The sequence below is a fragment of the Echinops telfairi genome, unplaced genomic scaffold, assembly GCF_000313985.2.
Source record: "Echinops telfairi isolate 266 unplaced genomic scaffold, ASM31398v2 ScPeMD7_6080;HRSCAF=6971, whole genome shotgun sequence".
Classification (NCBI taxonomy): domain Eukaryota; kingdom Metazoa; phylum Chordata; class Mammalia; order Afrosoricida; family Tenrecidae; genus Echinops; species Echinops telfairi.
In genome coordinates, this window is record NW_022109980.1 from 6,707,284 (window position 1) to 6,722,207 (window position 14,924).

General features: G+C 40.9%; 1 protein-coding gene across 1 annotated transcript in view; it reads right to left on the reverse strand.

The window, feature by feature from the left end:
• Positions 1 to 11,904: 11,904 nt before the first annotated feature.
• Positions 11,905 to 14,924, reverse strand: part of LOC101650483 (DDB1- and CUL4-associated factor 12-like protein 2) — a 3,814-nt gene continuing 794 nt past the window's right edge. The window contains exons 2-3 of the mRNA XM_004713078.2: positions 13,725 to 14,921; positions 11,905 to 13,641 (exon numbers count right to left, since the gene is read on the reverse strand). Coding sequence (XP_004713135.1) covers positions 13,725 to 14,921 — 1,197 coding nt within the window. The 3' untranslated portion in view covers positions 11,905 to 13,641. The remainder of the gene's footprint in view (positions 13,642 to 13,724; positions 14,922 to 14,924) is intronic.

A 14,924-nucleotide genomic window follows, 5' to 3' on the forward strand; every position in this document is an offset into this window, starting at 1 on the left:
AATAATAGTTGATGTTGAATAATAGCTGTATTGGTTGAATTTCTTCAAAGGCATATAGATATAATCCTATCACAGACAGCATTATATTTCAAGATTGATTCTGCAATTTCCGTCTGACAATGAATGCCACTCCATTCCTCGAGATATTAACTCCTCTTTAGTCACATTTTGAGTATCCTGGGAGTTGAGGGACCCATCTGCCCACATTGTATCCTACAATCTCATGATCCCTTTGTTTAGACTTTCAGTATTGGAAAATGCTTCCAACCCATCCATAAGGTTTTCAACAACTTCTTCCTCTAGAGTGGGGAGTTTAGTCCTTCTTTATTGCCTCTTAGGCTGGAAACTCCTCTGAAACCTGTTCACTTTGGGGACCCTGCTGGTATTCAAAAGACCAATGGCATAGCATCCAGCATCATAGCAACACCCAACCCACCACAGTACAATAAACTGGCAGACAAGTGGTGGTACCACAGGTAGGCTACTATGAACAGTTAGTAGTACCACAGGTAGGCTACTATGAACAGGCAAGACTATTTACATAAGTCCATTTAAAATATTGGCCAGTTGAAGATCTTATCTCTTCCTCATTGCTGGTGTCACACTACAATCTAACATCATGATATATTTTTGTTTATTTGTTTTAATGAACTTAAATGGGTAAGATAATTAGGAAAAAAATATCATGTGCCATGGGTATCAATAAGCCAAACACCTTCATTACAGAAATCATCATAAAGAAAGAACAGAGAAAAAGAAAGAAAGAGGCACTTTTTGACACCATGGGCAACACATTTTAGAGTTTGCTGTGTCTTCTGATAAATAGAAACAGAGCAAAGTGTGGCAGTTACATAATCTCCTGTCATCTTGAGGGAAGGGGTGTCAATCAGGTGATATCCAAGGATACCTCTGTGTGGGCATGGTCTTCTCCTGAGGATTCTGGGAACTCCTGTCTTCATCCCGAGAAGTGGGACGCACATTCAGTCTCTACTTCACATGCTGTTCACAAGCCGCATAAAGCTATGCTGATGGCAACCAAGAGCCCTGGAGCTAGGGGAGCCACGTGGAGACCATGCCAGCACTGAGATGCTTCCACAAGGCTTTTCACCCACTGGCTCGCGATCTTCCTGCTTTCAGCATCATTGCAAGTCTGTAGAATAATCTATGGACTAGTGTCAGACAAATGGGCTAATATCGGACTTACGGGATAATATTGAACTTATGAATTTGATCTGGGCTGGGCTGGGATGTTTTCTTCATATACAACTACTCTTTGATATAAAACTTGCTCTTACATACATGAGTGGCTCTGGATTTGTTTCTCTAGTCAACCTGAACTAACACACAAAGCAAACAATAAACTGCCCTTTAAAAATATAATTCCATCTTCTGCTCAATTGAATCAAAAGCTTTTGAGTCACTGGACTCCTAGCAGCCTCTTGGGTGTAGGTGAGAGCCACATATCCATTGGGCTTTCAAAGTTGTGGCTTTTAAGCAGCAGGTTTCCACGGCTTTCTTCTGAGCACGGCTGCATACATGCAAACAGTAGTTCAGCACTTAATCATTTGCTTTATCAAAGAGTCAGATAAATTAGGGTGCAATGTATTACTTTCCAAATGTACCCTTTCTTGTGCTGGAAATAGGGGAATCCATTCCATCATTTAGTTGTTTATGTGAAGATTGGAGTACGTGTCTGAATGATAGAGGCAGTGGCAAAGTGTGAGAAGTCATTGTCCGATGAAAAGCAATCCTTCAAAAAGATGACACATTTAAAATTACAACGCAAATCAATGGGATAATATATTATTCCATTTTCAATAATGCTCTTCTGAGACAAATGTCAAGGATAGTTCCTGTGGTGTTAAACAGAGTCTAGTTTCAGTCATATAAGACATAAGTCAAAAACTAAAACCAAATTAACCCTATATGTGCAGATACGGAAAGGAAAAACAGAATGGGCCATACTGAGGAGCTATGGGTTGTTTGACAAATTTACTGGGAACCTAGAGACAAGTAAAGTTGCTGCCCTCGGACTGGAACATTCAAATTTATCATTTGTGTGTAACATAAAAGGGCAATTTAGATGTTAAAATTTAATCAACATGAAACATTAATGCCTTAGGTTGAAACAGAAAATGACACCATAATGACATTAGAAGGGGTGAAAATAGCCCATTACTCTCTCTGTGACATCATCAGTGTGCTTGCTTCAGTGAACTACACCTCCAGAATGGAATAACAAAAAGTCATTTGTATGAAAGATGTCATTAATATTTAGCTTTCTTCTTACCCAACGGTGGAATGGCCTATGTTCTATAAAGGAGTCAAAAATACATCTAACCGAAATATAGATTTCTGTATTCATTTAAAACAGAGCAACATTTAGCAGATTTCCTTTATCATCTTTTGATTAATGTTATTGCATTAGAGAAATGCAAACGTCCATTACTACCAAAATAAAAAGATGGAATAAATAGTGTGTAATATTCATTTGATCATCTACCTACCAGTCATTAATTTCCTACTATGTGCCCGGCATATAGAAATACATGTAGGTATGCAAGGTTTCTGGGATGTTTTTCCTTGGTGCTTGCTTTTCAACACTGAAAGAATTCACAAGGCAGAACCACTTTTCTAAATCCAAGTCACTTTTTAGGTGGGCAAGGGAAGTTGCAGGTATTACCGTTTCAGATAGTGCATGCTCTCTCTGAAAAGCTTGTAAAGCTGTGTGGGGAACCAGGCAAGACTTCACGACTGAAGGTGGCCACTTCAGTGGAGCAAGGAAAACCACTTAAAAGGAGTCCCAGAGCAAGAGAGCGAGTGCCCCTGGTCCCTGCATTTTGGTCCCCTCCTACCCTACTGCGGGTGTGTGTGGACGGTATTAGCCATTTTTAGTGACTAAGTTCTGGAGTGCTTGTGACATAATGTTGCTGGTGCCTAGTGTGTGCCCAGGTTGACCTCCACCTGTGCCAAGGTGACTTTGGTCTGAATATGCCCAGCTTTGGATTATCCCCATATGTGTCTAAAATGTGTCTGATTTCTTTCAAAATGGGTGAAGACAACCCCCTTTATCCCTAATCTTTCTGTAAGTTACAAGGGGACATCCAAAAGTTTGTAGGGGAAAAAATCAAAAGAAAATGAAAATTTGTCATATACTTTTTGAAATATACACATGCATAAATACATATAATACACGCATATATATATACATACATATGGATCATTGTATTAAACATTAAGTGCATTTTGGGCTGAGAACCGGAATACTTTGGTTCTGAGATACTTGTATATCACTACCAGCCTTGCCTCTACCAATTACCATTTCTTCAATGGCAATTTCCACATCTCTTATATCTAGATCTCTAGCCCTAACTTCTCTCTTATGAGTCCCAGTAGCACAGTTAATCAGTAGACCTTTGGCTGAAAGGTTTTTGGTTCAAACCCACCCAGAGGGACCTTGGGAGTAAGCTTCAACATCTGTTTCTGAAAGATCACCACCTTAAAAACTCGATGGAGCAGTTCTCTCTGCACTCTGGGACCATCGTGAGTCGGAATTGACTTGAGAGCAACTCATAACAACAAACTGTCTTCTGCATTCCTAATCCACATTTCTAACTGCCTACCAGACATTTCCATCTAGAAATAACTCAGGTGCTTCAGAATGATCAACAAGGTCAAAATTTTAACACCCCTGCCTGTTTACCCAAAGTCCTCTCTCACTTCACAGTCTCAACAGGACATCGGCAAATCATTTTCTAAGTTTCACTTGAAATCCCATATCCAATATATTCTCTCTCTACCCGAGTAGATTGAAAAGACCTTCTGGACAGGAGCCACACTTTCTCTTACTTGTAATAGCCAATTAGTGATTCACAGGTTTCTGTCAAAATTCACATGTGTTTAATGAAGTATATGTGCTTATGAAAGAGGCAATATAACAAAACCAATGACTACTCTTTAACAATGGATAAGAGCCAGGCACTTGGCTATTCTGGATGCCTGCATTTGAAGTGTAGCTTTATAATTTATTAGCTATGTGACCTCCAGCAAATTAGTTAATCCATCAAAGCTCTCTGTTTTTTATCTGCAAAATGGGGATAATATTAGCATTCACTTTAATGAATTTACTGCAATGACTAGCATCTAGCACAATAACTGTTAGGTTTTAAATTTCCCTCTCCCTACATTTTAAGCCTGCTATTTCTGCATACATTTTTTTTTCCAGGTGAATGTAATAAGGAACTGATATGGCTAAATAAAATAAATACTTTGGAATTATAGTTGAACAGTTTATTCTACCCTACCAATATGGTCATTTCAGAATATATATGTTTCAAATACCTTTCCAATCAATTTCTTCTGCTTCATCTCCATAATCTCAACTTCTTCTCATTCCCTGATTTGAATTTTGCTCATTCACCTCCTAGACTATTGAAATAGCCACTTAGCTGGTCACTCAGTCTTCCAGCTCATTTCCCATGCAGCATCCAGGCTTACAATCATTACTTAAAGCCAAGTCCTTAAGATGGCTTTCAAGGAATTTCCCATTCTGCCCCCAGTGCGCCTTTCTTACTTTAAAATTAAAAACCTCACACTCATCAAGTAAATTCTGACCCATAGTGATCCTATAGGACTGGGGAGAAATGGCCCTTTGAGTTCCCAAGTCTGTAAATCTTGAAATGGGCAGACACCCTCATCTTTCTCTCTTGGAGCAGCTAGTGGGTTCCAACTGCTGCCTTGAGGTTAACTGCCCAGTACTTAACCCACTGCTTCATGATAGTCCATATAATGAACTACACATTCCAAACTCATCATGTGTTTTCAAGCCAATCTTAGCCCCCTTTCATTTATATTTTTGTCTCCTCACTCAGTGCATCCACTTTTGGGGAGATCCCTCAATGATTTTCTCTGGCGAAGCTTCTTCCTCTTCTACTAAACCATACATTTGTGGAACAGGCTCCCTGGTTTTGTTTTACAGTGATTCATATTTTGATTTTATTATTTGGTACCTGGCATAGTGTTGAACACTTAATAAGTATTCTGTAATTTCGGAGAGAATCAATATGATAATATTTATGTACATACACGTTACAGCAGAAATTTGCTGTGATCATACAGAAAATTGAGTGGAATAATTTGAAAATGCTCCAGTAAAATGGAGTTTACACAAGGAAATTACATATTAGTGGATTTTAGAGGAGGCAAGAGCATCTTTAAATTTCAAAAAAATATACAAGCCTTTCTGATTTGCTCTTAAAGTTGTAAAGTCACTGAATCAAGCAAATGCCTAGAGATTACATCTTTACAATAAATGATCAGTGCTTGAGGTTTATGTTACTAGAGGAATTTATATTTAGCTAAATGTCTACTTCATCATTCTAATGATTTCTTATGATGGTAGTAATTTCTTGAATGGTGCCTCCAATTATTCACTCTGAGCTTCAGCCTGCACACAATAAAACACCCTGAGTATTAGAAAAGATGAAAACATATTGCCATGTAAAGATGAAATCATTAACTGGAAAAAAGCAGGTTACCAAATGTATACAAAATGCTCTCATTTTTGTAGTAACCACATTAAAATAAATGAAGGCATTGTGGCCGAGTGTGTTCCAATTCATGGTGACCTTACTGGACAAAGTAGAAGTGGCCCATAGGGTTTCCAAGGCAAAAATCATTAGGAAAGCAGATTGCGACATCTTTCTCCCAGGGAGCAACTGATGGGTTAGAACCACCAAGCTTTTGGTTAATGGCCAACATAGCTCATCAGCAACTGAATAGATATGTAAACAAGTGTAAAGAAAAATCTCTGGACAGATGCACTAAATTATTGACAGCAGTAATAACTAGTTGGTGGAAATATGGTGTTTGATTTGTTTGGGTTTTGTTTTGTTTTTTGGTATCTTACTTTTCTGTATGTCCAACTGTGTTAGTCTGGGTAGACTAGATAAACAAATCAACAGAAACCCATATGTATATAAGAGAAAGTTTTATATAAAGGGTAATTTTACATTAAGCAAGCATCCCAACCCAGTTCAAGACCATAAATCCGATATTAGCCCATATGTCTGATACTAATCTATAAAGTTCTCTTCAGACTCAAGAAACACATGCAATGACGCCAAATGCAGGATAATCACAGGCCAATGGGTAGAAAGTCTTTGGATCTAGTGGCATTGTGAATATCTCAGTGCTGGCAGGGGTGTCCACGTGGCTTCTCCAGCATCCAGGACTGCATCAGGGTAGGTCCATGTGGCTTCTCCTCAGGGATGTCTCACAGGGAGTCAACAGAGAGTCTTCAGGAGTGTGAGTAGACTGAGAAGATGGCTCCCACCTCCAAGGAGGAAAAAAATAGGACTTCCCAGAATTCTCAGGAGATGGCCATGCCCACACAGAGGCCTCCTTGGTTATATCTTGATTGACAGGCCAGCTTCCACTCCTTCACTCATAATCCTCTCAAATTGACACCAAATTATGTAACTACCACAGATCACCCCTTGTCAATTTGTCACTTTCACATAACTTTATCCATATATAATTTTCAAACAAACAATAACAAAATCATATCTGTACCTAACATGATAAAACTAAAATGCATACAATTCCATATAGGCTACACTCATTTAAACATAATTTTCTGTAAGTCACAATTTTCCACCTTTTCACTCATAATCCTCTCAAATTGACACCAGATTATGGAACTACCACACCAAATCTCCACAATAAAAATGCATTCCTTTTGTAACAGTGAAGTAAACATTTCCTATGTCAGCTAACAGAATTGGTAGAGGCTGGAAAGGGACAAGAACAAATATCTGTGGTGGACTTATCTGTGTCCACAGTGTTCAAGATATGGAGAAGAGAATGATTAGCAAGAGAAGGTCATTTTTAGCAAAGTTAGGCAGCAAACTATGGCTACTCAACAAGTAATAATAGAACTGGGATTCAAATGCAGGTTTTACTTATTCTAAAATAGTGTTTATTCCATTTTATCTTGGCTTACCAGATCCCATATCTGCCTTGGACAAAACAGGCAAGCGATTATTGCTTTTGCCATGACGTTCACATTTTGCTAAAGCACAGATTGCCATGACCACTATCACAGGCCATGCTGCAGGTAATTAGCATCCATCTACTTAGTCCTTATCTAAGCTTCTAATGTTCTGACCATGCAATCTGATAAAATAATCCATCCCCCAAAGCAATGTGTCAATCATTGCACTGGCCAGCCCAAATGCCAGCTACGTGCAACTCTTGTGTGCAGGGTGTTGTGATGACAGAGTTTAGAGTGCCGGGTACCAACATAGTTAACTGCATTACAATCTGTTAAATAAATACTACAGAGACATAACAAAACACACATTGTGGTAGTATGGAGAAGGAAAGTTTTTATTCTATCTGGAATGTCAGCGTGTTTAATGGAAAACAAAAGGTAGAAAAAATGCAAGTGGAGCAAAGACCATTGCCTGTGCAAAGAACACCTAGTAGTTAACAGTCCTGCTTCCCAAGTATCAGCCCAACCACTTCTTTCCAGCCACGTGTAAGCACATTGCCCTTTCATGGACGACAAACTCCAATGCTAGGTTTTTGGGGGTTTACAACAGGCCAGTGATGGGAAGTACTCTTAGGCAGCCCTTTCAGCAGATCTTAAAATAACACCCCTTAAAGCAAACACCTGTGGCCTAGGCAACCTCTCTTTTACACGCGTTCCTGTCGTTCTCACTGAACTGCATCCTTGAGTGGCTCACATAGTGACATGTTTAATGTAGCTGGCTTACCTAATACTTCCAAAGATTAGGAAGCTGTCAGTTAAATATCCGGGAGGGTTTTATGAATTGCTTTCTAAAATCACTTTAAATTAGCAATTAATGGGAAATTTTGACAACTTGTTCAACACTGAGTGCAGCCAGATAAAAATCAACCTCTGGAGAATTTTGTTTATCATTAATGCCAGAGTGGATTTAACAGTTGATTTTTCTTTTCCCAGAGTGGTCTTCTCTTTTTTTTTCAGTAGAAAATCCTTGATTTGGAAAGTTTGCTCCTCACTGCCTCATTTTAACATTAAAGATGAATTGTTTCCAATGAGTCAATGCAAGGAACAGAAATTTTGGAGTTAGCAAAGTGCTTGAGGAGGAATATGTGCATATAATGGGGAACTTCTGATATTTCGTGGGAACATCTCATAATATTTTAATCCCATTTTTTTCCGCAAACTTTCAAGGTCCCCATTGTATGTAGTTAGAGCTACCCAGGACTAACATGTTTAATGCATGGCTATAGGTAAGTGAAGGTTCTCAAGGAAACATGGTGCGTAGCTTCTTCCGTTGGCTTTATAGCCCTAGTGTGCTTTTAAGTAAACTCTATTGATGGGTTTTCTGGCAATGATTTTTTTTCAACTATTCCACACTTTCACAAGTTATACAATTAATAGTACTTCCATTAATTTCTCTCAGAAAAAGGTATTTCAACATCAATAGATATGTTATTCCAGGTTGACTAGAGAAACAAATCAAGAGACACTCATAGGTGTGTCAGAGAGAGCTTTATATCAAAGAATTATATATTGAGAAAACACCCCAACCGAGTCTAGATCAAGTCGATAAGTCTGATATTAGCCCAACTGTCCTATACTAGTCCATAAATTTCTCTGTAGGCTCACACAGCCAGATGCGGAATGAAGGAAGATCACAGGTTAGTGGGTGAAAAGTTTTGAGGAAAGTTCCTTCCCGGCTCCAAATTTTTCCAGCCTCAGGCACAAACCACTAGTTCAAAATTTAAAAAGCCAAAGGGTTCCTTTTTTTCTTCTTCAGTCTGCCAACAGCCCCCTAGGCAAATCTCTTCAATGCAAGTGTCCTGTATATTCCAAAGCACTGGGTGGGCTTTATCTTTACAGAGACTTCTTTGCACACATTCCCTAACCAATTTAAAGATCCAACTTGATGCTGAAATAGTGAACTTACAAATATTTATATTTTCCATACATCATTATATCAATAATAGGCAGAAGAAAACAGTATAAACTTAGTAGAGCCAGATCCTAAACTCAATTTTTCAAACAGTCAAGGTCAATCCTTATCTATCTTATCTTAATCCTTTTCTTAATATTCCGCTTATAAGAAATATGCCCTTAGGCCTCTCACTGCAAAAAGCCAGGGTGGGGCCTCTGTCTGCCATTTTTACCTTCTGTCTGCCATTTTCACTAAGCAGCATGGTCTCTGAGACAAGCGTTAGGGGTGATTTCGCACCCTGAGCTCAAAATATACATTAATGACATACATTTTTGCCATTTCACACAAGAATAGCCAAAGACAACAACCAAGAAAAGAACGAAAAGTTTAACTTCCCAGATCCTTTCCAGAACACAGCCCAGTAAACTGCATGGCCACATCTGACCTCTGGCTAGCCAAAGAAGAAACAACTACCATGAGACAGAGTTCAAACAAGCATCCACTTTCCATCTTTATGATTTGTTTCTCTAGTACCTGCCTCCCAAGGTACCAACATGTATTAGTCCGCGTTGACTAGAGAAACAATTACAGAGACACTCATAGGTGTGTAAGAGAGAAATTTACACAAAAGAACAATTGTTTCTTGAGAAAACATCCCAGCCCAGTCCAGATCAATCCATAAGTCTGATATTAGCCCATTTGTCCGATACTAGTCCATAAATTCCTCTTTAGTCTCACACAGCACATGCAATGATGCCGAATGTAGAAATATCACAAGCTAGTGGGTGAAACGTCTAGTGGATCCAATGACAATGTAAGTATCTCCAGGGCTCCACAGAAATGTGAAGCAGAGAGAAGAGTATGGACCTTCTCCCAAGAGAAAAAAAAGAGGAAGTTCCCAGAATCCTCCTGGTGGGTATTACCGTGTGACTTGATTGACAGGCTAAAATCCACCCCTTCACTCTTAATATCCACAAGTTGACAGGAGATTAACTGGAATTATATGTCCAGAAAACATATAAGTGGACATAACATAGGTTATTTATTTATTGTTGTTGTTGAGAGTTAAGCCAGGTGATTAGGCCTGAAAAGAAATTTGCCAGTGTCAGTAATGAAAATAAAAACAAAGGGTAAAGAGATCAGAGTATAGGCTCACGTTCTATTTCCACACATGCCGTGAACAAAGCAGGAGAATTGTTGCTGTTAGGTGCCTATTGGTGGATAGTGCCTCATAGCGAACTTTCAGATTATAGTAGAACTGCCAGGGTTTCCTAGGCTGCACACACATTACTGGAACAGATCGCTGCCATCTTTTCTCTTTAGGAGCCGCTGATTCTCCATCCCATGATGCCCTGGGAATCAGCTCAGAAGCCCAGTCTGCACCCGGGAGCAGCAATGAGACCGGGAGAAATATTCAGAGATCAAGTATACAGTAGCGGAGTAAAATAAAGTCCTGACCTTCAGGGTCAACCTGAAGGACCACTAAGTACAGTTGTGGTTCAATCTCAAATGGAGCAGGAATAAATACACGTAGCAGCACACAACAGCAACAGCAACAATTGTATCACTTTGGAGGCAGGGGTGTCAAGGTGCCTTTGTTTCAGTGGGTCAATTTTGGGTGGGGATACAGATTTTAGCAGGGCCCCCCCCCCTGCCCAGCCACCCAGTTTCTTGGTGATCTTCCCAGCAGAGGAATCCTGGTCTCCATATACCACCAGGACTGGCGTGGGTGGTGGTGGAGACGGAGGCAGAGGAGGGCGTACGTCCTGATTTTGGGGGCCCTTCAGGATTTCAAATAGCTCTTCATGGATTAAGCCTCTTTCCTTATTCCCATGATATCTGTGTACCAAGGGGGACTGAATTTGTCGGCAGAATTCTGGCGTCTAGACTTATTTTTATACAGGTGCAGCTGGAGCTGGGAACCAAATGAGGGCACATTATCTGGTAGGATGCACCCTAGGACAGATTGCCCTCTCCACATCTTGGAAGCACCTTTGCCCCCACTGCTTGTGGTGAGGGTGTGCTCACTGGGCAGTCACGTGTTGCCAGGCTACTCCTGTCCCTCTGCTTGTTGTTTAGGTCACAAGTGAGCATCTCTGCTCAATTCAAAGACCAGGAATGCACTTGATCCCCTTGGATGTGGACGCATGCTTAGATTTAAAGGCAACTGTATCAGTTTACCAAGAGGTATGTAATGGCTTCTGCTGAGATAGCATGCCTGGGGCACTCCTGCTGGTTAGAGTCCTCATTCACTTCCCAGACGGCTTTAAAAGCCACCAATTTGCTGCCCTGCACCTACCTTGTAGGCTTTTGACCCCATTTTTGTTGGACAATTATATATAACACGTTTACCAATTTAGCCTTTTAAGGATATAGTGACACCAAAACTATTGAAACTATTGATACCTTTCAACTCTACATCCATAATTAATGCCAAACTTCCCATAATACGCATTGTCAGCTTCCTAAACAATGTTCCTCACCCTCCACATCTGTCCCTTCATTGATGGCCCCAAATAAACTGGTGTATACATAAGAGAGGGGGAGAAAACACAAAATATAACCAACATAGAAATTCTCATCTCTGAAAATATACTCCCAACCTCCCCAAATAATTATGACAAATACCACAAGCAGATTGGAAAGGAATACCTTTTTGTAGTTCAAGGGTGATGCTGAAGGAAACTTTTGACAAATATATTTTGATGTCAAAAAAATCTTACAAAACTTTGATAGAAGAACTTTTCAAAATTAATTTTTGGAAAATATCATAAATAGATTTCCAAATCTAATTGTCTTCAAGGAGAATTAAAACATGTCTGTATTTATACTTTCTGCTATCACACCTAGGAAAGGCGAGGAGTGCAGAAGAAACCCCGTGGCCTGTTCTAGAAATTAATTAGGGCATTTTAAAATGAAAACGGCGAGGGGGAGGAAGTAACACGAGGATTCCATATTATTGAAGAGTAAATTTTTATTTGTGTATTATGTATGTTCTAAGTCCTTGAACTTTTAGGTCTCCAGATGTCAAATACATTCACTCAGTAAATATTTCCTGACTGCCTGTGATTTGCTGGGCATTAGTTAAAAAACAAACAAACGAGAATATAAAGATGACAGTTACATTATCCTCTAGATATTAAACTGAGTTGTAGAATCATACATGCACACAAACATATTTTACTTTTATTTAACAACTGTATGGACTGGTAGAAACAATCTCCAAAAAAGAAAAAAAAAGCTTTTTCTGTCTTAAGCTAATTTTCAGTACCACTGAACTACGAACAATTCTTAAATCAGTTTGTGAATTAACAAGTAGGGCATGGACTAAAGCAATGCCCAAGTGCCAAGACGTTTAAAGAAAAACAGGTTACATATTACTAACCCAAGGTTAGCACAACCTGGCCACTTTGGGGGAAGGGCCAAGGTCTTTTCTCACTTCCAACATCCTTACATACGACGAAGTATAACCAATTTCAGTAATAATCTACAACTTATATTAATTTAAGCCCCCAAGTAGTTTTTTTTCCAACATGATCCCATTTTAATTCTCTAGGCTCATCTTGAAATGGGATTCCTGCATGGATAATCATTATTACACTGAGGGCTATATAACAACACTACATTTAACTACACATTTATTTTACTTTTAAGAAGAATCTCTGATATTCACAAAAAATTATTACAAATTAAAGACTCTTTCAGAATAATATGGAATGGGCTGTTTTTTTCTTCTTTGCAACTTTTTTCCCCTTGTGACTTCATTCCTGTATATATTAAACACTTAAAACATAAAACATTGATATTACCAACAGAAAATTATCCAGTTTCTTTCCTGGATCAGTATACATTAAGTCCAAACTACCATACATCCTACAGGGGTATATTTAGTACCCCTGATTCTGAATGGTGGCACTACAATTCGGTGCAAGATCCTTAAACAAAAATTTATATGTAGTCACAAGGTTAGATAGCACTAAGGCAAAAGTGAACAAAATAAGCTTCTGTTTATTTAACATCAGTTAATAAAATTTTAATTCTTTAAAAAAAAATTCTAACTTTGGATTAACTCTGAGCATTCAATTAACCAGAACTCTTCCATTACTGAAGTGTACTGACCAATTGGCATTTTGGTACAAAAAGCCACCAAGAATCTAAGATAACTTGTTTTCCCCAAAGAAAATATATTTTTTCAAAAGTATCTGTAGCACCAACAATGTATAAACTATGGACATTAAGAGCCCAACTTAAAAATCAAAGGTTTCCAAAATTTTGTCATTTTTAATTTGAATGAGTTTCTCAATTGTAACAATGCTATAAAACTACAGCTAGCTCTTCAGAACAAATGTATAAACCCTGTTTAGCAAAAGTGACTCTTAAAATACCATCTATCTGCAATGAAAAATTAAAAAAAGTTTTTGTTGTAATACATTAAATAGAAAAATAATGTATACTAATTAGACGACCAAGACGTCATCTTTATCAGTGTAAACGGAATACTTGAATCACCTAGAGAGAGAAGCAATTAGGGTGAGTCAAAATTCTTTGTACGAAAAGGCAAAAAGATGGTGGTTGGTGCTGGACAAGGTGCAGAAAATGCATAAAGCCACGTTTTTGGTTGCCTCAAGGGTCCATCCTTCTCTCTCCATCTCCATCGAACACTCCAAATCCTGGCCAACTGGTAGTGTTGTACCTGTGGGGAGAAAAATAGCCAATGAATGAAAAGCCACCATCACTGAATGAAGTCAGGCAAAACATAAAAGTAGATCTACGCACTTAGCTCCAGAGGCCCGCATAGTTGCCGTGGAGGCCTGAAGCCAGAGGGCCCCCAGCCACGAAGAGCTTCATATCAGCCCAGTTGTAGCAGTGGGTGTAGAGGGCATTGGGGAGCTCTTCCACACCGCTGAAGTAGTTTAACCAGTGGTCATTGTGGTTGAGCCAGCCTCTCCCGGCGTTCAGCCTGAGCTTCCTTCCGGTGGGCACTGGACTGGTGCTTGGGCTGGCTGCCGCCATTTCCTCCAAAAACTTCCGGGCGCGAATATCATAGAAGAGCAAGGACCCCTGGCCGGTGCCTATGGTGATGAGGTGCTGGTAGAGGCTCAGAGAGCGCACGCCAGTGCCGCCATCCCTGGAGCACAGTGGCCGCATGGTCTGGATGCGCTGGCGTGGATCCAGGAAGGAGACGTGGGCCTGGGAGCCCACGGCATACAGGGACAGCTCGTCGCAGTAGCTCAGGCACACGTTATCTCGGCAGAAAGGCAGCCTGATGGACAGCAGTCTGCACAGGCTGCTCCGGGCCTTCCACAGGTGGAAGTACCCGTCCAGGGACACGGCCCCCAGCTCCTGGTTCTGGCTGCTGAAAGCCAGGGCACGGACCTTGCGGTTGGTGGGGCTGGTGCTGGCCCTGGGGATGGCCTCCATGTCACTGGGATGGAGATGGGCGTACACCGGGAGCCCCGCGTTGCTGTGCCATGCGAGGCTGCCGGAGCACATGTCGGGATCCACTCGCCACAGCGCCACCGTGCCATCTCGGGAACCGCTCACAACCACGTCGTCGCACATCCAGGCGATGGCGAAGATACAGTCTCGGTGGCCCAGGCGGTCGCCCAGGCACAAGGGGTCGAGCGTAGGCAGCTGGTAGACGGCCAGGCTGTTGGGGTTCTCGCCGCCCGTGGCCAGCAGCGTCTTGGAGGGGTTCAGCTCGATGGCGTGGATGCCACAGGTGGCCTGGGCCTGGGCCCGGGCCGGCGCCGGTGTCCGGTCGCGCAGCAGCGGGAGGCGCGTGATCTGGTTCGAGTGCACATCCAGGACGAAGAGCGTGTTGCACTTGGTGCCGCACACCACCTGCCTGGGGTTCAGCCACTGCGACGCGAAGACCTTGTTAAGGGTGCCCAGGGCCAGCGGGCGCTCGGTGAGCAGCGCGGGCAGCCTGGGCACGGCGGCGGCGTGCAGCCGGTGCCTGAAGCCCAGGCGCTC